This window comes from Chinchilla lanigera, unplaced genomic scaffold (genome assembly GCF_000276665.1).
Source record: "Chinchilla lanigera isolate Chin_1 unplaced genomic scaffold, ChiLan1.0 scaffold00029, whole genome shotgun sequence".
Taxonomy (NCBI): Eukaryota; Metazoa; Chordata; class Mammalia; order Rodentia; family Chinchillidae; genus Chinchilla; species Chinchilla lanigera.
In genome coordinates, this window is record NW_004955430.1 from 8861549 (window position 1) to 8885618 (window position 24070).

Genomic DNA, 24070 nt, shown 5'->3' on the forward strand with positions numbered 1-24070 from the left:
TATTGATTAAAAAAGGACGGAAGGATTCACTTTTTTTTTTTTGTACTGGAACTCATGACCTCATGCTTGCCAGGCAGGTGTTGTAACCGCTGAGCTATATCCATGGCCCCAAGATTGTATTTTTTAAATAAAATTTAGATCTCTAAAATTTGACCTTGGGCCAGAGATATAATTTAGTGGCACAAGCACCTGCTTGGCAAGTGCAAGGTCTTGAGTTTGATTCCTGGTACCAAAAAAATACAATAAAATATAATATAATAAAATTTGACCTTGGAGGTATTTGGATTTAGAAAACAAAAATAGAAATTACAAATGTTTAAGGTAAATAAGGAAAAAAACAGCCACAACCTCAGTGTAAATACTCGGGGCAACACACCTCCCAGTTTTTATTGTTGTGGTTCCCTCACCTCACTGAAAGACATTATTCCCACAACTGAAGCATCTAATAAAGCAAGTATGGGAGATAGGAAACATGGAAGGATATAAGTGCAACAAAACAACATCTGAAATAGCACAAATGATTTTTCTTACCTTTTGTCCCTCTTCAGCAGGACTAACCTTAGGCCAGGGTATAAAATTTTTAAAAAGACCACTTCAAAGTCTAACTGTCCATAATGACTGTGATTCCACAGGTGAAATTTGGTTTTCATCAGAAAAAAATGATTGTCAGCTCTTTGAGGGCAGGGTTTTTTATTACCTTTGAACTCCCTACACTTAGTACTGATTTTAGCCCCTTTTAAGTGGGTAAGTGAAAAAACAAATTATAAATAAAAATTATCAGTCATTATTTAAATACTTGTAGCTTGTTAATTTAGCTCACTGATTTTCAATTTAGGCTGCACATTAGAATAATTTAGGAGTTTTTTATTCATATTTTATTGATGAATACATAAAAAACAGAACATGTCTTGGGAGATTTAAGAAACTGCTGTGTTCCCTAGAGATAAAATTTAAGCATGGTAATACCTGTTGTGGCAAAATTGTAGAGTAAACGAACACTCATAGGTCACTTGCGGGAATGCAAAACAGTACAAATACTTTGGGAATGTTTGGAAATTTCTTATAAACGGAAACCATACTAACCAGCAATTCCACTCCTAGACATTTGCTCAAGGGAAATGAAAACATCTCCTTACTAAGATTTCTACACGAATGTCACAGAAACTTTATTCATAACAGTCAGTACTGCAACCAGCCCAGATGTCCCTCAAATAGATCAGCAGATTAACAAAATGTGGTACCTCCATACAATGGAATACTAATCAGCATTAAGAGAGAATACACTACTGACACATGTAGCAATATGATGATTCTCAGAAACATTACACTGAGTGAAAGAAGCCAGACTCCTGGGTTCCGTTTATATGAAGTTTTAGAGTAAGCATAATTAACCAAGAGTGACAAGTTAATTAGCAGTGAGCCATGATGGATGGGAGCTATGATGGGATGATGGAAAAGTTTATACTCGAGTGTCATTTATAGGGGGAGGGGATATGTATTTGTCAAAACTTAAAACAGATGCATTTTGTATTACATCTCAAATAAATTGATTTTAAAAAATTGTTGACACCCAGATTCCACCTCACACTAGTTAGATCAAAAATCTCTGGATGAAATCCAGACATTGTACCCTATTCGTTTCCAGAAAACAATTTGCAAATTTCTTTTAGAAGTTAAAATGTATCTACCCTATGATCTAGTCGTTTAGTTCCTATATGCTCTCCCAAATGAAATGAAAGTGTATATCCACACAAAGAGTGCATATGAATGTTTACAGCAACTTTACTTGTGGTAATCAAGCCCTGAAAAACAACCTAAATATCCATCAATAAATGGATAACAAATTGTGGAAATATGTATCATGGGACACTATTCAATAACAAAAGAAATTGTTCATATAGGCAATAATATGAGTGATTCTAAGAAGTTATGTTGAGTGAAAGAAGTCACACCCCAAAAGGTACAGGATTCCATTTATAGAAAGTTCTAGAAAGTATAAACTAATCTATAGAAGCAGATTAGTAGTTGACATTGACATGAGGAATGAACTACAAAGAGCTATTGGAAATATTTCTCATCTTGATTGCTATGATTATTTCAGAGCAATATATACATGTGAACACTTTTCAAATTGTACAGTGTAAATATGTGCAGTTTACTGTAAATCGTACTGCAATATGACTATTAAAAATAAAGAAGGAAAGAGAGGAAGGGAGGGAAACAAGGCTGCAAATGTGTCTAAAGGGAACCAATAGCATATAACTTGTATCCCAGATCTACAAAGACATTTTGTGAGGCTGAGCTATGGAGAGAAACATGGTACACCCTTTAGAATCTGGAGGGTTACTTATTGGAGAAGCAGCAAGCAGAAAGATGGACATTTGGGATCACCATTCTCATAACCCTGAGATGGGCTCAGATTCTTGAGAAGAATCTGCTTCGATGGCAGACATATCAAGGAAACATGGGGAGAGTTCTGGCAATTTTTATCTCACTGATTCTGTAGTGTAAGCTAAAATTATTTTAATCATGTATCATTCTACAAAGGAAACGTTGGCAAGAGCATTCAGTGGGGGAAAGTATACATAGTCCTATCAACAAACGATGCTGGACAACTGCAAATCCATACGCAGAAGAAGGAAGTTGGATCCCTACCTCATACCATATAAAAAAGACCTGACTATGAGGACTAAAACTGTAAAACTCTTAGAAGAAAATATGCCTTTGATTTGACCATGGGTTCTTAGGCAATGACTCCAAAAGCACAAAAAATTAAACAAACCAGGAAACCCCAGGTAATTAGACTTTCTCAAAATTAAAAATTTTGTGTGTCAGAAGACATTATCAAGAAAAGGAAAGCTGAACTTAAAAGGTGGAGAAAATATCTGCCTATCATAACTCTGATAAGAATCTAGTGTCCAGAATATATGTATAAAAAACTAACAACTTGGCAACAATTGAAAAATGAGCAAAAGATATGAGATATTTTTACAGATATATCCAAATGATCAACAAATGCATAAATGACACTTAACATTAGGGAAATGCAAATCAAAACCACAATGAAGTATCCCTTCATCCCTACTAGGATGGCAATAGAAAAATAACAAATGTTGATGAGAAACTGGAACTCATATATTGCTACTGTGAATGTGATGTAATTCACCTGCTATGGAAAAGTTTGTAAATCTCTCAAATGATTAAACATAGGAATACTGCATAACCCTGCAGCCACACTCCTAAATATTTACCCACAAATTGAAAGGAGGAATTCAAACAAGTGCCTGTACACATATTCATAGCAGAATTACACAACAGTCAAAAGATAGAAACAGACCAAATGTCTATCAACAAATGAATGGATAAGCAAAATATATTATCCATACAATGGAATATTACTCATCCATAAAAAGGAACAAAAGTATTGAGACATGCTACAGTGTTATACTAAATGAACAAAACATGCTAAGTGAAATGAAACAAGACACAAAAGGTCACAAACTGTATAATTAATTTATATGGACATTCAGAATAGATAAACCCAGAGACAACTGGTGGTGTTGGTGGTAACCAGGGAGACGGGTAAGAAGAGAAGAAACTGCTTAATGTGCAAGGGATTTTTCTCTGGAATAATGGAAATATATAAAAACAAAATATAAGTAGAGGTTGCATAATATTGTGAAATGCCACTTAAAATAGTTCATTTTTTGTCATGTGAATGTCAGCTCAAAAATTATTTTTGTTAAAGATTCTATAAAGGAAGAATTATTGAACACATTTCTAAACAGCACCAGATATTTTCTTTATAAACTGCTGTACTGTGGAGTTTTCAATGTATTCTTAGAAAAATAATTCATTTTAGAATACATCCTAAATATGCTAGCATACTGAACTGGTTTCTGCTACCAAATAAGGTGCAAAAATTATTACATCTCAAAATAAAGCATAGCACCTATTTGTTAAACTGTAACAAGTCTATACATGGAACGTGAGTGAAGTGCTGGTCACTGAAATATAAAGGCTAGAAGCAGCCTCTGTGGTCTTGACTGGGGGATGAGCAGGCAAAATTGTAGATGGGAAACTAATCACATTGTTAGGTTGCTCAAACTAAATTCACAGTGACTTTATAAAGTCGACATGAGAATTACTGTATTACAGAGGAAGAAACTGAAGATCAAAGATAAGCTTGTCCAAGCTTACTAGTTTTACACAGAAGTCACTGGGACTAGTACTTCAAAGTTTATATTCTTTGTATGATGTTCTATTATGTATCTCAAGATGAGTTGTAAAGTGATTAGAGGCATACAAATGTTCACAGCAGCATATTAATAGCAATCAACCCATCAATAAGCATTTAAAATTTAAAAAAAGTAAGATTCAGTTTTCCCTGAACAAGAAAAAACTAGAGTAATGAAGCCTTTAATCAACATGGATGAGTCCAACAATGTGCAGACAAAAAAGCTAGAAGCAGTGTAAGTCCTTTTAAAGTTCAAGACCAAGTATAAAACTATTTATCAGACTAAAAATTAAATTCAGTGGCTATCTCCTGTCAGGAAGGAAAAGGATGTGATCAAAGAGGGCACATAGATAATTTCTAAATAACAGAATGTTAAGTGAAATTGGGTAATTACTCTTTAAACGTATTCTTAGTTTTATGTACATGTGTATAGTGTGTTTTAAAACACACACAAAAACTAGGTAGATATCAAATGCCTAACACTACCTCTGGAACTTGATCCTTTAACATTTATTTTTCTTATAATTTTTGTTAAGGATATATTAGCTAATTCTAAAAACAATGTCAGGCCACACTGTTCAAAACTCATGAGTAATACCATTTAAGTGCTATTACTTACATAGTGTTAGCTTGCCAAGTGAGCCAACGACTTGAATCTAGTATCTTTGCCTATATAGTATCCACTCTGTCCCCTCCCAGCTGAGCCTGGTCTTCACTCTTGATCTGCCCACAGTAGATCTCAGAATCCAGCTTTGCTTCTGCTATCTACTTCCTTCTTTCTGGCCATTAGGTCTTGGTTTTCAGATTTGTTTTTAGCTTGTTCGAGTCATCCTTTCCTGTGGGTAACTGGCATGGCTGGGCACTGGCTTAGTAGAGAAAGATGAATTAAGAACAAAATCCCTTACAAATCACGATGAACTTGACAGGGGTGTCCTCCAAATCCAGCCACCGTAACACCAAGGATAGCTCGAGATAATACTGAGAGATCCTCACTCAGGGCAGCATTTCTCAAAATGCACGCTGCACAGTGAGGATTACCTGGGACACTTACTCAGAGTGAAGATGTGTAGACCCGCCAGACCTTCAGAGTAGCATTTCCTGAGGTGGGGCCCAGGAGTCTGCACTTCTGAAACATCTTTAATGGTGGTTCTGATACTTTTTGACCTCATGAGATTAGTATCACTGAGAAAACTTGCTTATCAAATATTGGCCTGAGGCTAATCACGGATATAATCTTGGACAGTGGGTATATACGTTTTTGTTTTGAGCAAGACATACATGCCAACAGTGAAAATAAACAGCAATCAAGTCTTGTTCAGAAAAGAGGCAGTTAAATTTCACTCAGGTTTATTGTTTAAAAGTTGTTCAGATTTTACTTACAGTAAAGCAACTCAAACATTAGGTAGTGGGGCTAACCAAGATGAAGAGAAAATGGCTTCTATTTTAAATTACCTCTCTCCAGTCTCACTGGCTCAGCCAGATAATTATTGGGCGGGAGTAACGTCAAAAATGTTTAATAAACATACAAGGGCTGTTCACTGTAAACAGCTGGTCTGACTATATTGGTAAAGATCAACTGTCAGGTCTTTACAATAAATGTTTCATCCAGGATTGAGACAACAGTGTTACCTATTTGGAGGAGACAAAATACGTGACTACAACCTTAATATATTTTTGCTAGATTTTCTCTGTAAAAAAGGACCAATTTAGGATTACAAAGGCTCTAACTTTCTGAACTGCATGAAATGTTACTGTTACTTTAGGTTTCTAAAGAGCTTTCATGACCTGAATATTCTAGTCATGTAAGCATTTATCCTATTGTTAAGGACCTACTGAACTGGTATCTTGGAATTTTACTTGTGCGTAAAAGCACATTCCTGGCATGCAGCCTTAATGGAGGTGCACTAAGACACAAAGTCTTGCCTTGGGAAAATGAACTAGACTTAACTAGCAAACTTTTAGACCAGTTAAAAAAGTGAAATATGGCTGCCATTGAATTTAATTGCACAGTGGTAATTTCAACTTCTGTACCAAGAGACAGTTATTTTGCATTCTTGGGATTGGCCTACAGCTATAGCCATATTGGACAGATGTTTAACTCTAAATGCAATGCAGAACTACCTATCATTCCTTTGCTATGCAGATTGAATATTTTGCATGAGCATTCAAAAACGTATGTTTATAGTTTGAACTTCTTGTGCTTATTGTTTTCTACCACCAAATGTACTGCTTACAGATGGAAAACTCTTTGATGGGTTGTGAGAAATTGCTCAAAAGTATGTTACACACACAGACATGTTATGCATAATGTTGGGAAGGACTATAGTTATTAAAATATGTACAGGAGCAACCCTCATCTAAAAGAAGTGTTTCAGGGATTTTAAATTGTATTCAACAGCTGGCCCTAGTTTCAAGACTTGGTCAATAGAAAATACAGCCATTTTCACCCCCTTATGGTTCCCCACCTTTTCTACTGCCATCTTTGTGAAAGCAGGGTAGTACACTATCTTGTCACTGCTGCTCCTTCTTACTCAAGTATCAGCAAGAAGAGCAAGCAAGGTGATTAAGCAATGGAGCAGGCCACTTCTGTAAGTCTACAGAAAACCAAGAGGACTTTTAAGTGGGTAGAGGGCTTTACAGTTACAGAAAAGTGCTGTGGAGTTATTTTTGAAAGTAATGACTTTGTGATAAGGACAGTATCAATTTTGAAGCACTGAACAGTTACAAAGGAAGTATTTTTTAAAAGATCATCTTATTTTGAGTTGCTTTTGCTTATCTCCAATTTCTCTACGAAAGTGATGTATATAGAATTTTTAAACTCAGAGACGGTTTTGAGAATTTTCTTGTAATCCCCAATGGCAAATATGCTCAAAGCAATTTAAAGACACCTTTTAAAAGACACCTGCATGTATATACACGTATATATAAGGATTACTTTTAGTAATTATACTATAAACATCAAAATTTCACCTGGCAGTTCAAAAACCACTCTCCTGTCTTCTAGAATCTTAGTGTCACGGTCCAATTTCTAATAATAAATGAATCTATTGATAAGGGCCTACACCAAGTGATGAAATAGAATTCAACAGAATGTTTGAAGGGGAGAATTTCTTCTCTCACAGCCTCGGTTATGAAAGACTACTGAAACTACAACCGGAAGAGATGGTGAATACTGGTATTTTGAATGCACCTTTGTATGAATCCAATATGAAAACTTGAAACTCTACTGGACAACTGCAATACCCCAAAACAAAAGAGTCAGAGAGATTATGCCCAAAGTATGATACAAACAAAAGTATTTCACAGGGTCAAAATTAGAAGATTCTTGGTCACAGGAATTAAGTCAGATGTGTTCATGTATTCTTACTAGGTACTATGCTCATGCACCATAGTAGAATCCTCTGTTACCCATTTCCAACCCAATATAGGACAGACCGTTCTACAAAAACATGTAGATGTGCATATATGCACACATGTATGCATGTATATACATACATATTTCTTGCAAGAGAAGCTGTCTGCTCTTTTAACAAACAGCAGTATTTATACATTCAAATTTCAAGGCTCTAAATCTTGTACACTAACCACCCTATTTCCCACTGTTTTTTAAATAATGACATCTGTAAGGTCAAATACTTTTGAAAAAAAGTTTATTTATGCAAAGACAGTATTAGCAGTAAATAACAGGAACATATTTTAAATTTAAAGTTAATCTTCCATTTTGAAAGGTCTTTTTTTTTCTACTTTAAAAATCTCACTCCAACAAAATAAGATAAATAAAAGTTTGTTTTCTTACTTTTCATTAAGGTCATACTGGAACAAAAAGAATTGGCTCCTTAGAACTTAGGTATCATTTATAGTAAGTTACAGATTTAATCACAGAATAATATATATATATGTATATATATAAAAGAATATTACAGGCCCCTCCCCATCAAAAAGGGCAGAGAATTTTTAAAAAGACAAATTTTAGGGCACTTTCAAGGTGTATAAAGACTTCTTGAGGAACCCTCAAGTTAAAAGACCCCACTTTTTAGATCCAGAATGAAAATTACTAAGAATTAAAGACCATATGGGCACTCATAGTACAACCCATGGTAATTTACATAAGGTTAGGGCTAAGTGGAATCTCCATGCTTTAGGAGGAAGTCAGTCTAGAAGAAAGACCAGAAAGGCATTTTAGACATGGCAGGTTAAATCACATGAATACAACTTTTTCCCTTAGAAAGGTATTATCACACTGCTACCTTATAAGGCTTACCCTCTCAAACTGCTCATGCCATGAGTTCTAGGAGCAAACCTCCTGGAAAAATGGAAGTACAGACTGGAAAAGCAAGCCTGTGGGTACAACAGCAGCTCTAGTGCTCTAGTTGTCTGTCATAATGCACAATGTCCAATAAAGAGATCAGCTCATCTAGAAAGAGAATGTTAACTCTGACTCTAGTATATTCTTGGATATACTTATAAAACTTTCTGTGCAGTTTAGAAATGCCAAAATTACCTACACTTTTAACTCCTTGGGACATGTTACTTTACAAAAGGAAATATTATAGCCTAACAAAATAAAAAATTTACTTATAATAATATTTTTATAAAAACAATTCCTTTCAGATACTCTGATTAACCTTTAAGTGACATAAAAAAATTTCAGCGTTCTTTAATACTAGTATTTTGCACAATTTAAGATACAGCTATTGAGCATTTCAAGGAAAAAATTTAAATGCAAAAAGGAGAATGTTAACTAAGAAGTTTATGTACCTATTAGTTTGCCTTGGATTCTTTAAAAAATTAGGCCCAGAATTTGAGTTATCCTAATTATCATCCCAATCAAATAAAATACTTATGTGTATGTATGTGTGGATTCTAGGTAAAGGATAAAATATTTTCAATAAATGTAAGATCCACTGATTGGACTGTTGGTTTAGAATCTATTTTACTGGGTTTATATAAGAAAGACTTCAATAAAGCTAACCACATGTTGAGTTCCACTGATTAAAAAAAGCAGTTTTAAACATTCTGCTTTTGAGGTAAATTTTTAGACAGATCATAAATGTAAAGCGCAATACTGTAAATACTGTACTGTTTACAAGTACTTGTTGGAGAAGTGATATACGTGTATTCAAACTATCAAAATTCTGACCTTTCAAAACAGATTATTAAAACAATTTTTTGAAAGTATTAGCTTTTAAACTCTTAAGATGCCAATTTCAATTTTAAAAATCCTTACAGTTAAATATTAAGTTATTTCTTTCAACTACTGTTTCAATTTGAAATTACTTTTTACTTTTATTTTTTACTTTTAATTATATATTGAACACAGAAAAAGTTTCTAAATAAACATCTGAGAAGTTTCAATGTTACACAAAACTAGACATCTACAATAACTTATCTGAATGTGATTTATCAAAATTTAGAATTAAATTTCTATAGTCGTGAACAACTTTCAGTGGTTTCTTAATATTCAAAACCAGCAACTTCCTAAGACTCGAAAGTTAGCAGAGATGATCAGATTTAAGCACTGTGCGACTTCTTCTAAAGTGATGCACTCTTTTATCCTACAAAAGACAGAAACAGTCTATTTAATTGAAAATTTCCCATTATCACTATTGACCTAAAAGAATTATAAAATACTGAACACATTTATTTTAGCCATAACTATTATAAATAAGGAAAAAAGGAGGCAGGATTACTGAACTCTGCAGTAACAAATACATCCAGACTGGCTAGTAAACTCAGAAATAGAAGACTTAGATTCAGTATCATTTTAGGTACTTCTTAATGATTTGGCAATGGTATCCCTACTGACAACTAGTGGAAAAAACATGTAATCTTAAAAGAATTGGTTTTAGTAACTGAACTGCATCTGATAGAAACTGCAGCTGTGAGTAGCACTCCACTTTGATCTGAGATCCAATGGTTGTAAGCTAAAAGATCTAAGCTTTGGATAAATTAAAGGAACATCCTTAATTTATGAAAATATATTAATACTTAGGAAATGAGCAACATTTAAAAATCAGTTGTTTTCTTAGGAGGACTGGTTATAGAACTACCATGGATATCAAAATCCAAGGATGCTCAAGCCTCTTACATAAAATTATGTGATGTTTGTATATAACCTATGAGAGTCCTTATAGATATTTTTTATGGTGCTGGATAGAATTCAGGGCTATATGCATACTAGGCATGCACTCTTAGCACTGAGGCACATCCCCAACTTGTCCTTTACATTTAAAATCATCTCTTGGTTACATGTAATAACTACCACCATGTAAACTGGAGGTAACTGTTATGCTATGTTATTTAAGAATAGTAAGAAAAAACCTACACATGTTCAGTATTATTTAAAAATGTATTTTCCATCTATAATTGATCGAATTTGAGCACATAGAAGCCTATAGATCCAAAAGACTGATTTGTACATGCAAAATTTTCCTTTCACTCTATGCTGTCTTTAGAGATGCAAATAAAAAGTAAGGCTTTAGAAACAGGAAAGGGGCTGAGTAACCTGGTTATGACAGTGGTACTTCCTCTCTAAACAATAGCTTAAAGGTGCTTTTTTTCCTTGGGATTAGACACAGACACATAAAAAGGGTGACTTTTCTAAATCATGTAACCTAACAGGGTAATATCCTAACTTTTCTAAGCCTAGGAAAGGGGCCACAAACTTGTGTTTTCAGAAGTTGGGTAGGAAAACTAAGATTACTATGGGGCTGGAATTCAGACAACAAAAAGCGGATTTTACCATGGGAATAGTAAATATATTCAAATATCTGGATGCATTCAATTTCAATCAAAACATTTAGTCAATTAAAACGGATCTAAATGTAAGACAACTTTAGACTGCCAATTTATGAATTACAGTCCAGAAGAGCAGAAAACTCTGGAGTTCATAGGAAGACTTTTATTTAATACCAGGTGACAATTCAAATTTACAGATTTTTTTCAGTTTTGAAACGAATCATTTAAGCAGTACCTACTTTGGGCAAGTTAAAGTTTCACAAACCCCAGTTCTCCCTATTGTACTGTACGTAGAATGCAATAACTGAAGAACAAATGTCAACTTCAAATGAATGTGTTCATTTCCTTCTGCAAAGATGTAAGAACTTAATCTTGCTATGGCTCTACTCATCTACATTATAGGATACCCTTGATATACCCAGGGTGAAGGCTTTAAGCTTAATCCTGTGTCCATAAATACAGCGAAAAAATGCTACTATCTTCCTCCTGTTTTAAGTCATAGAGTGATACTTGAAACCTTTCTTTTGAATGTTAAATGGTGCAGTCATTTTGGACAAATCCTGGCAGTTCCTCAAGAGGCTAAACATAGTTACCACATAGACTCAGCAATTTCCTTCCTAGGAATATATTCAAGAGAAATAAAAGTAATTCATATATGATTGTTCATAGTATTCATAAAGACCAAAACGTATAAACAACCCAAATGTCTACCAGTTAATGATTCAAAGTGTGGTATATTCATAAAAAATAAGGAAATATGGACATACAGCATCAGTGAACCTTGAAAATATTGTGCTACTAAAGTAAGACAGTCATAAAAGGACAGATACTATATGAATCTATATGAAATGTCTAAAATAGGAAAATCATTAGAAAAAGTAAGTTAGTGGCTGCCTAAAGCCAGAGGGATTGGGGGAAAACAGGGAGTAACTGCTGATGGGTAGGAGGCTTATTTTGTGTGTGGTGGGGTTTCTAAACTTGATAGAAGTCACGGTTGTATAATTCTGTGACTATATTAAAATATTTAATTGCATACTTTAAACGAGTGAACTGTATAGTATCCAAATTATGTATCTCTATAAGTCTACTACATCATACCTTGGTACTTAACACATTTTAACTCAAAGATTTTGTCCCAGTACTTGTCATTTGGTTCTCAACAAGCAAGCTAGAACTTATCAGTATCAAAAGGCTCATGACTCATTACCCTTCTCAGCCAACTATTTGTTTGGTAGTCATCTTTGGTACATGTTGTGCTTCCTGGAATCAACTAACAATGAGTATGGAAGTACCACTCTAATAAAAAAAAAAATCTTCCCCTACCAAACACTATATTCTTTCCCACTGGACCTAAAAGACCTTCAGTCCTGTGCATTCTTCAGTTTAGACTTGCAAAAACTGGAGTTTGGGGGATGGATGTATATAGCTCATTGGGAGTACATGCTTAGAATGCAGATGGCCCTAAGTTTAACTGCGAGCATCAATACACACACACACACACACACACAAACCTGGAGTCTTAGTTAAGATTTAAGTAACCTGTCCAAGGTGGACAGAAGCAGAATTAGAAACCAGATCTTTCTTCAATTCAAGCACTCACAGTCTCACTTCACCTACTATGAATCAACTTCCATTTGTTTCTATTCAACTTCCATTTGTCTCTACTGCTTCACTCATCACTTCTTTCTACACTGTTCAAATAGTTCATGTCTTCTGTTTAGTTGAATATTCATGTATTAACTTCTGCTTTCTAAAATTTTCTTGTAATATTTGATCAAGCCAGTATTTTCCAACTGTCTTCTCTTGTGAATCCTTTAAATTATAAGCTTTTGGTACACTGTTCTTTCCTAAAGACAAGCTACACTTTTTAAGGTTTGAGCACCACAAAACACACTGCCAGGTAAAACCCCCTCACAGTGGATTACTGGGTTATAGTCAAATATCACCACTTCAAATTCTCTAAGTAATCCCAAAATTCATATGCTATGAAGAAAGATACTTGAAAGCTAACACATGTACTCTAAAAAAATCCCTCATACGATTCCTTTCATACCTTGAAGTAGTCATCTTGAGTAACAAGAGTGTTTCTCAGTCTATTCTCTGGATTAAACAGACAAGATACCACGGTCTGAATGCTTCGGTCCACAGATTTCTGAAATAACCAAAGTTTATAGTAAAGACTTCATTTATGCATGGTTAAGGGCTTTTTAAAGAAAATTTAGTGAATATATAGGTATTTTTAAAGAATTCTTCCACTGATTCAAAATTCTTTCCACATTATCAGTATGTAAATTTTCTCTCAAATGTTAAACAGAATGTCGTATAACCTTATTGATAGAATACTGGCTTTTAAAAGCTGATTTTCGTCTGGGGATATAGTTCAGCAGCACAGCACCTGCCTGGCAAGTGTGAAGTCACGAGTTTGATTCCCGGTACCAAAAAAAACCCTGATTTTATTAAAACACTATGATATTTTGCCTAAGATTCTTTAATTTCTCCTGTTAGATAAGAAACAGAAACTCTAATATTAGTTTCAAGAAAAATATCCAGGACAAAGCCTGATAATTCTACTATAAACTATTTTAATATTTTTTCCGATTTTAAAATTGTGTATCAAAGAATTTTTAACCTTGTGGTTCAGTAATTCCCACCATTTTTTTCACTGAAAAACAAATGATCAGTGTGATGCATATTCTCAGCACGTCAACTACTTTCCCATGTCCACCCATTCGGCATATAAAGAATTCAAGAATGAGAGTATTGTTATGATAGGTAACTACTCTAGTGTAAAAAACCCAATTATAATTACTTCAGTATTTCAGTAATACTGACCCCACCACTCGAGAGCTCCTGTCATATGTTATAGAAAGAACACCTTCAATATTGTCTAGTACTACATAGCTAAGTAAATGTTTGTGAAAGAGAAGGTGGACAGTGTTTTCATTAACTGCTCTTTCAAGAAGTAAACTTCGGGGGCTGGGGATTTAGCTCAGTGGCACAGTGCCTGCCTGGCAAGCGCAAGGTCCTGAGTTCGATTTCCAGTACCAGAGAAAAACCAAAAAAAAAAAAAGTAAACTTCTCATGGAAATCTTCCCTTGCATTCTGACATATCATACTGATACAATATTTACTAAAGTATGATTTAAAAAAAAAAAAGAAACAATGAAACTGGACAAAAGGATTACTGAATCAGAAACCAAGCATATATACTGCCTGAAATTTCATTACCCTTTACATTAATAGCTAAATGTCAGTCAATTATACTTAAGCCCTGCAGTTTATGGGTTCCATCTTTAAATCTAGATAAAGATGCCTGCTTCTTAAAAAATTATTAAAACCTAGAAAATAAATATAGAATAAAATTATCAGTAAACAAAATTAGATGTTTGCCTTCTGTGGGGCGTTTCCAGAGGATGAAGTAGCTTCGTGAACTGAGCATTCATTTGGCAAAACTTCAGCTCCTAGATCAACTTCATTATAGTGGTAGTTAACAGTTGTATATGCCTATATGTAAAGTGACAAAAATTTATATAATTAAAAAGATACACACATACATTTCTATGTAATCTAATTTTCAAAATGATGAGTTGATAGTAAATTTTAATGCAGTTTTTATATTGAAACATTATTTCAAAAACTGTTTCAAAGTGAACAGATGAAATGCAATCTCCTATTTTAAAAGGTCTGTAAGTGTCAACATAATCAGAATTAGAAGGAATCTAGAAAAACTACTATGTAGTAACAGTGCCTAAGAATTTCAACTTCATATAGCCTTGAAATATCCAATCCTGCTGTGAGATAGAAGGTAACAAAAGCTGATGTTTTAGAAGTAGTACCCCCTTTTCAATATTGACAGCAAAAACATCTCTCTTCAGATTTTTATGATTACATTTAATTCTAATTCTAAATCTATATTCATACTATTTTTATTGGATGACATAGTCTATTAATAAGTGTGCACTTATCATATGTAGAATAGCCACTGCTGAAGCACACAAAACCAACTTGGTATGAAAAGCACTATTTCTCCCATGGAGAATGTAATCATATTTAAAAAAATAAAATATAAGGGCCTGGGGATTTAGCTCAGCGGCAAAAAGCACCAGCCTGGCAAGCGCAAGGTCGTGAGTTCGGTTCCCGGTACCGGAGAAAAACCCAAAAAGAAAGAAAAAATAAAATAAAATAAAATATAATGGTATAAAAAGGAATTTAAAAATATCTACATACATACATGATATGGCAAATGTTCAAGAAATATATAATGAGTAAGTTACAGTAATTCATTTTACCGGAGGTATAACGTAACTCCTCTGCTCCCCAGCAGGCCATTGTGGTGGCATCTTAAAAAAAGAACACAAAACTTATTCAAATATTGCTACACATTTTTACAAAGTCATCCTGGCTCCTTTAATTTTTTATGACAAAAATTACAAAATACAGAAATATTTTGCCCAAATATTTGTGGTTATTTCTGTATATAGAACCCTTTTCCTCAGTTTTCTAGAGCTAATGTTCAGGAAACTCAAAGACAGTGGTTCCTTAAAACTATTACCACAGATAAGGTTATGGGTTAAAAAAAAGGTTGTATGTATGGGAAGAAATTTATAAAACTATTTTGTAGCTGAATTCTATCAAACAGAATTCTAGCTCTTAAGAATTAGGTAATTTTATTTCAACCTATCCTAAAAATTTTTACAACAGTTTTATGAATGTTTTGGCTATTTAACATCAATGATGGAGGACTATGTGAAATAAAATAGGAGATATCAAATCTTAGAAAACAGTTCTAGGAAAAAGTTCTTTCCTAGTCAAATATTATTCCACTATTTTTAAATAATTGTTATGAAGAATACAAGTCTTAATTCTAGACTAATTCTTGTTTTTCTTTAATTTTAGGCATACTTTATTAGTTTAAACAGCATACTATTTGGAAAATTTATATAAATAAATTAAAAGCCGTATTATTATTCCAGCATAAGCCATTTTGTTCCCCTTTAATTACCTGGTAATTATAAACAGGCAGTTGATAACCAGTGATGACCTGAACTGGTGAATTTGGATAAGGAGGATAAGCCTGAAAACAAAATTTATAGAAGATAAATATTAAAAATGAAAAAGAATATTATTCCTAATACACTGGCGATCAGGCTCAAACAGGATAGATTTTCATAAAATTTAAATAGACACACCTGTCATTTCTTTATGAAAATACTTTTTTAGACAGTTTTGTATTAATCTGACAATAGTAATGGAAAGTTTGTAGTATTCCTGCAATCTTAAGGCTTTTATTTCATTTCACTTCTAGAAATTCAGAACTATTTAATCCAAAACTGGAAAAGGGACAATACTACAAAGCCTTACATGCTTATTTATTGACCTGAAAACATAGAAGTAGCAGCATACTTGAGTACCTAAAATCTTTAACAGTTCACAGTAAATGTAGACTGTTTCTAGTTATGTTTAGAGTAAGAAAAGTAAGTACAGACACAACCCATATTTCAGATAGATGGAAAAGTAAACAAATTAAGAGACAGTGTTGAATTATTTTAATTATTTCACTAAGATAGTGCTGAAAAAGTTTTTCAAGCTGAAGAAAGTAAAATGAAAAAGACAATTGTTATTTATCATTAACAGGCAATGTCAAGTATGTTGAACTCCAATATAAATATTAATTAGAATCAGACAAATTACATATCAGAAACTCAGTTCATAGATGCAGTAAAATACATCACAAATTTACCCAGTCCAGAAGTAGAATAAACCCCGAAGTCAGCAATTTGTATGAGGAAACAACTGGAAATCCCTGCAAAGAATGGCTGCAAGAACTGAGAACCTCAGAGAATAAACTGGGCAGAAACAAAAAGAAAAAGCCTGCCTTCAAAGATTTTAGGAAACATCACATGAGGAAAAAAGAAGGTAATTATTTTATATGGTTACAGAGGTTATTAAGATAAAGGCTTACAAACTATATAAAAGCAGCTTTTACCACAGTTTAAGAAGAAATACTAAGATTGAGAGATTTGTAACTCAAGTGACAGATTCCTTGTTATTCAAAGTACTTCAACAAAGACTATTATCACCTACTACGGAAACTGTGAATATAATTCCAGAGGCTAAGAAAATTGTGATAAATGAAGGAGGAGGAACACAAGCAATGCTTACCTGTACATACTGAGTTATAGGACTCATCATGGTTGGAGGCTGCACATAAGTTTCAGTATTTGGATTACTCCAAACACTCTGAAACTGTGGCGGAGGAGGAGGATTAAAAATCAAAGGACGTGGCTGCACATGATAAGCACCTTTTTAAAAATAAAAAAAGAAATGAAGCCTATTTTAAATTCTTTGAAAAGCTATGCATTTCAACAGAACAATTTGCTTTTTTACTCACATAAATTTTGTTTCCTGATTGCAGGGCCCAGTTTCAGCTTTTTACCATGGAAATTTATCTGTGACTGAAAACAGAACAGTAGTAACACTGTAATTTTCAAGTCTTTACTTCCAAGACTTAGGTAAATACCTCAAGTTGTCTAAAGTTCCTATTATCAGAGAAACCAGTGGTGAGTATACAACAAATGAAAATTTGTCACTGTGAAGCCATTTTATCCTCAATACTCTAAGTGGCAACAGATTATCAAGTAGCATACTCCTAAGTGAAATAAATTAGACTCACATGTGTTAACATCGCACTGTCTCCCTGGTATGAGAAAATGAAATAGTAGTGTCTAAAATGCACAACAGATATTATGAAATGGGAAGAAAATGTTCAAAAGGAAAAAGGAACTAGGATGGGAGAAAGGGAAAAGGAAAAAAATGCAAATACCGCTAGTGTCTCTTAGTTCTTTGAAAAGGAAGGTTTGTGCTAATATTAAGAGAATTTTTTATGCCCGTATCTTATACTCTGAGTAACTACTTTAAAGATAGTAATATAAAATGTATTAACTTCTGTTGTTATCCTATTATTTTTACTTTTTTCCATAAAATAAAAATTTAAAAAATCTTTTACCCTGTCTTCACTCCTTCCTGTGTCTAGGTCATGAAGCTACATGCTCAAAAATGAACACGCTCTAACAAGTTATATAAGACTATTCTATTTTTACTTCAAGCAAGAAAAAATGTGTATCTTTGTATTTTACACAAGACTGAATATATTCAACACTAAACACTGCATTGATAAGCTAAGAGAAGCTATTACTTACTTCTACTATCTTCTGCACGTCCACGTCATTATAAAATGAAACAAATCCATAGCTAGACAAGCAGATAAATAAAACATAAAATCATCACCACACAGTACATGGTTTAGAACATTTTGGTATTCTATGGAATAATAAAAGTGATAATACACATAACAGATCCTCTCTCTATATATCACTTTTTTTTATTTTAACCAGGTCCACATCAGAATGTACTAAAATTAAGATAGTATGGGAACCTCATTCAGTTACAGAAAAATTCTTAACTATGAATTTGAATGTAATTTATTATGTAAGGCCAAATAGTTAAAATCTTATACTGTGAAAATTGCAATAACAATTCTTTGATAAAAACAATCCACTTCTGTAAAATGAAGACAAGAAATATAAACATTAGGCAAATGATTTTAAGAGTTGACAACCAACTTTTATCCTTTACATGAAAAAAATTATGCAACAATTCTCCTTTACTCAAGTGTCAGAATATGACTTTTTAAGTTGTGTTTTTTGATATTCTACAGATGCTAGAGTTCAATATTTGCAGTGGGCATACATTTTACTTACCCTTTGGATACACCAGTTCGATCCGTGATTATCTTCACTTCTTTCACTGAACCATATCTAGCAAAGAAACTTCTTATTTCACTTTCATCCATCTATGGAAAAGAAATGGACTTTAAAAAAGATAAACATTCAAAAATTTCAAATCTATAAAAGGAGATTTGGTAGTGAGGAAATATCTCCACAAAGTATCCTAAAACCCGTAACTCTGTGTCAGACATTTTAGTTTCTATGGTTACACACGAAACTAATTCAAATCTGCATGAAGTATAAAAAAACCTTAGGTTTACAACAGGACCTAAATCCCATTATTCACAACATATTTTAAAATGTAAATAAAATATGAATACAATACCCTAATATCAATTCCACCAACAAAAATGGTGTTTGGCATGATTCTGCCTTCTGGTAAAACATAGCCTTGGCTGGTGGTAGCTGATGAGGACTGAGTACTGGCCTCTCTGGAGATGGTTGAGTTTGGAGTCTCAGAATTTGTAGAAGACTATAATTTAGAAAGCAGACACCATAATTAGATATACAAAAAACACAACTGTGAAACATAATTTTTATATTTAAAGTATAAAATATTTTATGTAAATTACCTTTATTGTAAATTAGTCACCAATACAATTTAGTTTAGGCTCAAGATATAGAGAAGACTGGCATAACGTTTCAACAGAATATAGGATACTTTTCTAAACCAGCTGTTACTTGTCACCATTTTTTGTACAATGCTGTGAATGAATACTAATTTTATACTTTATAAATATACTGTGAACTGGTTTTAAAAGTTCGTATGTGTAGTAACTAAAATTAAAATTATTCTGCTCTGTACTGATAAAACTTCCATTTTGCTAAGTATATTAATAGAAAGCACTATAAATCTGAAGAATAACAGAACCAAATAAACAAAAAGAGCTGCATCAAAAGAAAACAAGCATGAAGATAGGCATGCCTGTGATCCCAGTACTCAGGAGGCTGAAGCAAGAGGATGGAGAAGTTTGAGCTCAACCTGGACAACATAGCCACTTTGTGAGACTTCCTCATGACAAAACAAAAAATTTTTTAAAAGGGCCATGGATGCACTTCAGTATGAAGGCCCTGAATGCCAGTACCACTACCAAAAACAAAACAACAAAAAAAAACAAACACAGAAGTTTTAAACCAATTTTCTCCATTAGCTTTTTCTGTTCACCAAAATTAACATGAAATTTACAACTTTAACATTCCTCGCTTTACTTTAGAAATGGAGCGTGAAAACGTTATTTGCTCACATATCACAGCTCTTGCTAACAGGGGTTATAATCCTCCCTAATGCTACAGTGCTCAAAGCATCTTTTGAAGTAAATATTTTTCTTTTTGAGCAATACCAAATTGGTACCACAGATAATTCAAAATTTCACTGGGCTGATAGATATAAATGGTAGCATCTTATTTTCACATACAGAAACTCACACACATAACTCAGTTTTTGGAACTCAGAGCTCTTGAGCCTTCCTACAGTAGACTCCCAAGGTTAATGTAAAATTTCCTAAAGCTAGACTTCCTGTATGGGGGCTGAGGAACAGTAGCACAGCACCTGCCTGGGAAGCACAAGGTCCTGAGTTTGATTTCCGGTACCAAAAAAAACCAAAAGATTTTCTGTGTGGGTGAAAAAGATATATATACATACACATACACACACTATACATGGTTTATATATATATATATACACACACACACACACATATATATATTGGAGAGGCAATGTAGCACAGTGAAACAAAAACTCATTTACTAAGCAGATCTAGATTCATACCCCATACTAGGTCATAAGCTACTTGCCAGCTGTGTATCTCTGGGCAAATTACTTTGAGAATGAAATTAAGTAACTAACATCTGTAAATACAGTTTGTAAAGTATGAAATGTTATGCCAATGTAAGTTAGAATCATGGCATTTGAATTTATTTTCGAAAGATTCTTTGGAAAATTTGTCTCCTAGTTTTTCTACCTTAGTTGACTTATTTTATAGGTGCTTTATTAACTAACAACTAATTAGGAAACTATTTTATGACACACTTGCTCATTTGGAATTCGGTTATGAAGTAAAATGATTTTTAGTATTATTTTATAGTTATGTTATTAACAACTAGTTGGAAGCTGAAGAAACTATGACACATCTACTCAATGCAACTCATTTAATAAGCTATTTACAGGAGGTAAACACCAAAGGTTGCAAAAGAATAGTGTTACATACATACTTTGTTTATGAAAGAAAAAACAAGGACTAAAGCCAACTGATATATACATCTTAAAGGGTTAGCAGAGTACTTTCTACAGAAATTTTAGAAGTTAAAATTATCTGATCACTGAAGTTGTTTTTGTCTTTCTCTATCAATTTAAGCTAATTTGTATTTCCATTTGAATACTGAATTTTTTCCTTTAATTATGACAGAGTGAGCAGGGCATGGTGGTGCACGCCTATAGTCCCAGCACTAGGGAGGCTGAGGCAGGAGGATCGCTGCAAGTTCGAGACCAGCCTGGGCGACAAAGTGGGCTCAAGGCATGAGACCCTGTCTCAAAAAGAAAAAAAAAAAATTATGATAAGAGTGGTATTTCATTACAATGAAGTGGCAGAGCATAACACAATTCTCAGGATTTTCATTCTTCTGTGGTCCTGGAAACTGAATTCGAGAGTTTAAGAACGCTAAAGCAAGTGCTCTACCACTGAGCAACATCTCCAGACTTGTTTGAAAAAAGAGTGGTTAGCAAATATCTCTGATTGTCTTCTAATTCTCATATGCTATTTACAAAAACAAAATGGATGCCTGAGGTAACAGTAATTTGGTAAGGAGAAAAAGGCATATATACTGACGGCTTGGTTTAGGTCTTACAAATTGGCTCTCTGTTTAACTACAATAGTAAATGTAAAATGTCCTTAGTCACTTTAGCAGTGTAGTTTTAAATTAAGGCAGGCACCCCTATATCCTTGTCAGCAGATGGCGCTCAAAGCTAACAAAGTAATCAAAGTGACAGTACTGTACTCCAAAGATAACTAAAACTCGAAGAAAATTATCATTATTAAAGTTTTTGGAAAGTCACCTCTGTTAAATTATTTAATTCATTAACTATGTCTATATGGTAAACAAACAGATCTAGATGTATTGGCCAGGAAAAAGTATAATTTGTGGTTATCTAAGTTATATCCATAGGACTAGGAAGGAATAAAAAGGCTAAAGTTAAAGGAAAAGAAAATGAAAATTAGAAAAAAACAACTAAGTAAATTCGAGAGTGAATTTCTGAGTTGCATGTGTCCAGACCATAATAAGCAATTGGCACAGCTAAGCAAGAAAGCAAAATTATGTACTAGACGTGAAAAAGAAGATATGATTATAAATTATAAAAACATCTAAACTATGGGAATAAGTGTGGAAATCTCAAATGAAATAGATAACTTTCTAGATAAACGTAAGTCTTTTACAAACAATCTTAACAGAATACTTAATGATGCCTACATCAAGGGTAGGGGGACCACCCAAGACATCAGAAACAACGGTAGAAGAGGCAGAAGAGAAAGGCAAATTCAAATACCACACTTTTCTTAAAAATTTTAGTATTGTGTAATGCATTTTACAAAGCTAACATCATCTAACTGGAGCCTAATAAAGATGGTATACCCCTGTTCACGTGTAGAGATGGAAAATTCCAGCAGTCTATTTTCAAAATCCCATAACTGGAAATACAAGGATGGTTCATTCTTAGGAAATCTGTTACTTTAATTCATCAATGAAAATGCATTTGATAAAATACAGCATTCATTTTGTAATTCTTTTAAAAAGCCGAGCAAAACAGAAAACAGGTGAATCTTATCTTTTATCAACCTAAGTCTAATTCATTATGGACCTTAAAGTGAAAATACTACAGTGGTTTCTACTGAAATTGGGACTACAGTAAGGCACCTTCTCAAGACCATCATAAATTTTTCTATTATACATGACAAAAGGCTAATATTAATATAGTTTTATGAATAAAACTATACAAAGTATAAATTTATGAAAAAACTGAAATACAACTAATGATAAATTTTAACTTTAATGAATTTTTTGAAGACATCAATATAGTGAAATATTTTCCCCTTATTAATTTGAGAAAACAATTTAAAATTATCATAAAAGGAGTATGGCTCTTTTAGCCAGTAATTCCATTTATGGCAATTTATCTCAAAGAATTAATAGTATTAGTACATCAAGGTATTTACATAAGTCTATCCATTATAGAATTGTTTAACTATTGAAAAATAATTCATTATAAAGAAATTCATTGAAATAAGTAACAGTATAACTCTTACATTATATATTAAAAATTACTTTGAACTTATCTTAGGACTAACACCAAACTATATTAATTGGAAGATGCAGATTATAAAATAGTATTGTATGATAGTTATTATAAAAGAAAATTTACCTATTTCTATGCAACACAAGCATACAAATAATCTGAAAATATAAAAATGAAAACTAACAGTAGTCACAGTCTTGCAATTAATATTTTCTTACAGTATTATTTTCGAATGGGTAAATATGATTTTATAATCAGGAAAAAATTAGCATTTTATCACTTTACCTCTAATAATGGAGAAAAAAATTTCCAATAATTACTTATAGTTTACAGTAGTTTTTAAATATCAAAATGGAAAAGTTACAAATAATTATTACAAATAGCAATTTCTTTGTTAAAATAAATTTTTATTTTAACATTTGTGAGACAACTAATTGTGGATTAATTTCCTTCCATCTCTAAAATAGAACCATTATGTAAGTTTATATACAATACACAGTGCACACACATGTGACTTAATGGTTGGCTGAAGTGCTCACAGGATTGTATCTTGCCGTGGTAGTGAACCAACTCTGCCATTTATAAAGTATACCCAAAACGGCACCTAGGAAATGGAACATTTTAGTAAAAGTTTCTGGTTTCTCAACGGGAAAAAGCACTCCCTGTGCAAGACAAAAAAAATTGGGGGAGGGGTACCAGAAATCGAACTCAGGACCTTGCACTTGCCGGGCAGGTGCTCGCGCCGCTGAGCTACATCCCCGGCCTCCCCAGGTTAAAAAGCCTACAATTCTCCGAAGCAGCTACTGAACGCACTCTCCCGACACAACAAAACGGCAAGAGACATCTGCAGTACCTGTGCTGGCCCCATGAAGGAGCTGCTTTCAGCACCGCTAGTCTCCACCTGCCCCTGCGGAGGTGTGAGGGCCACCCCGTGAGTCCTCTTAGCTCCGAGCCCGACACCTTGTGGGGCGGCTGCACGCGCGCGCACGCGCGCACACACATACGCACACGCGCGCGCGC

General features: G+C 33.5%; 1 protein-coding gene across 1 annotated transcript; it reads right to left on the reverse strand.

Moving 5' to 3' along the window:
- Positions 1-7870: 7870 nt before the first annotated feature.
- On the reverse strand, positions 7871-19234 carry Dazl (deleted in azoospermia-like; the record flags this gene model as incomplete). The annotated part of the gene is given in 10 exon segments (XM_013515564.1): positions 7871-9792; positions 13029-13127; positions 14366-14479; positions 15265-15315; positions 15978-16049; positions 17138-17277; positions 17367-17430; positions 18175-18226; positions 18736-18827; positions 19088-19234. Coding segments are annotated over 10 exon segments (894 nt in total), but the record flags the coding sequence as incomplete, so codon positions are not given.
- Between the last annotated feature and the right edge of the window lie 4836 nt (positions 19235-24070).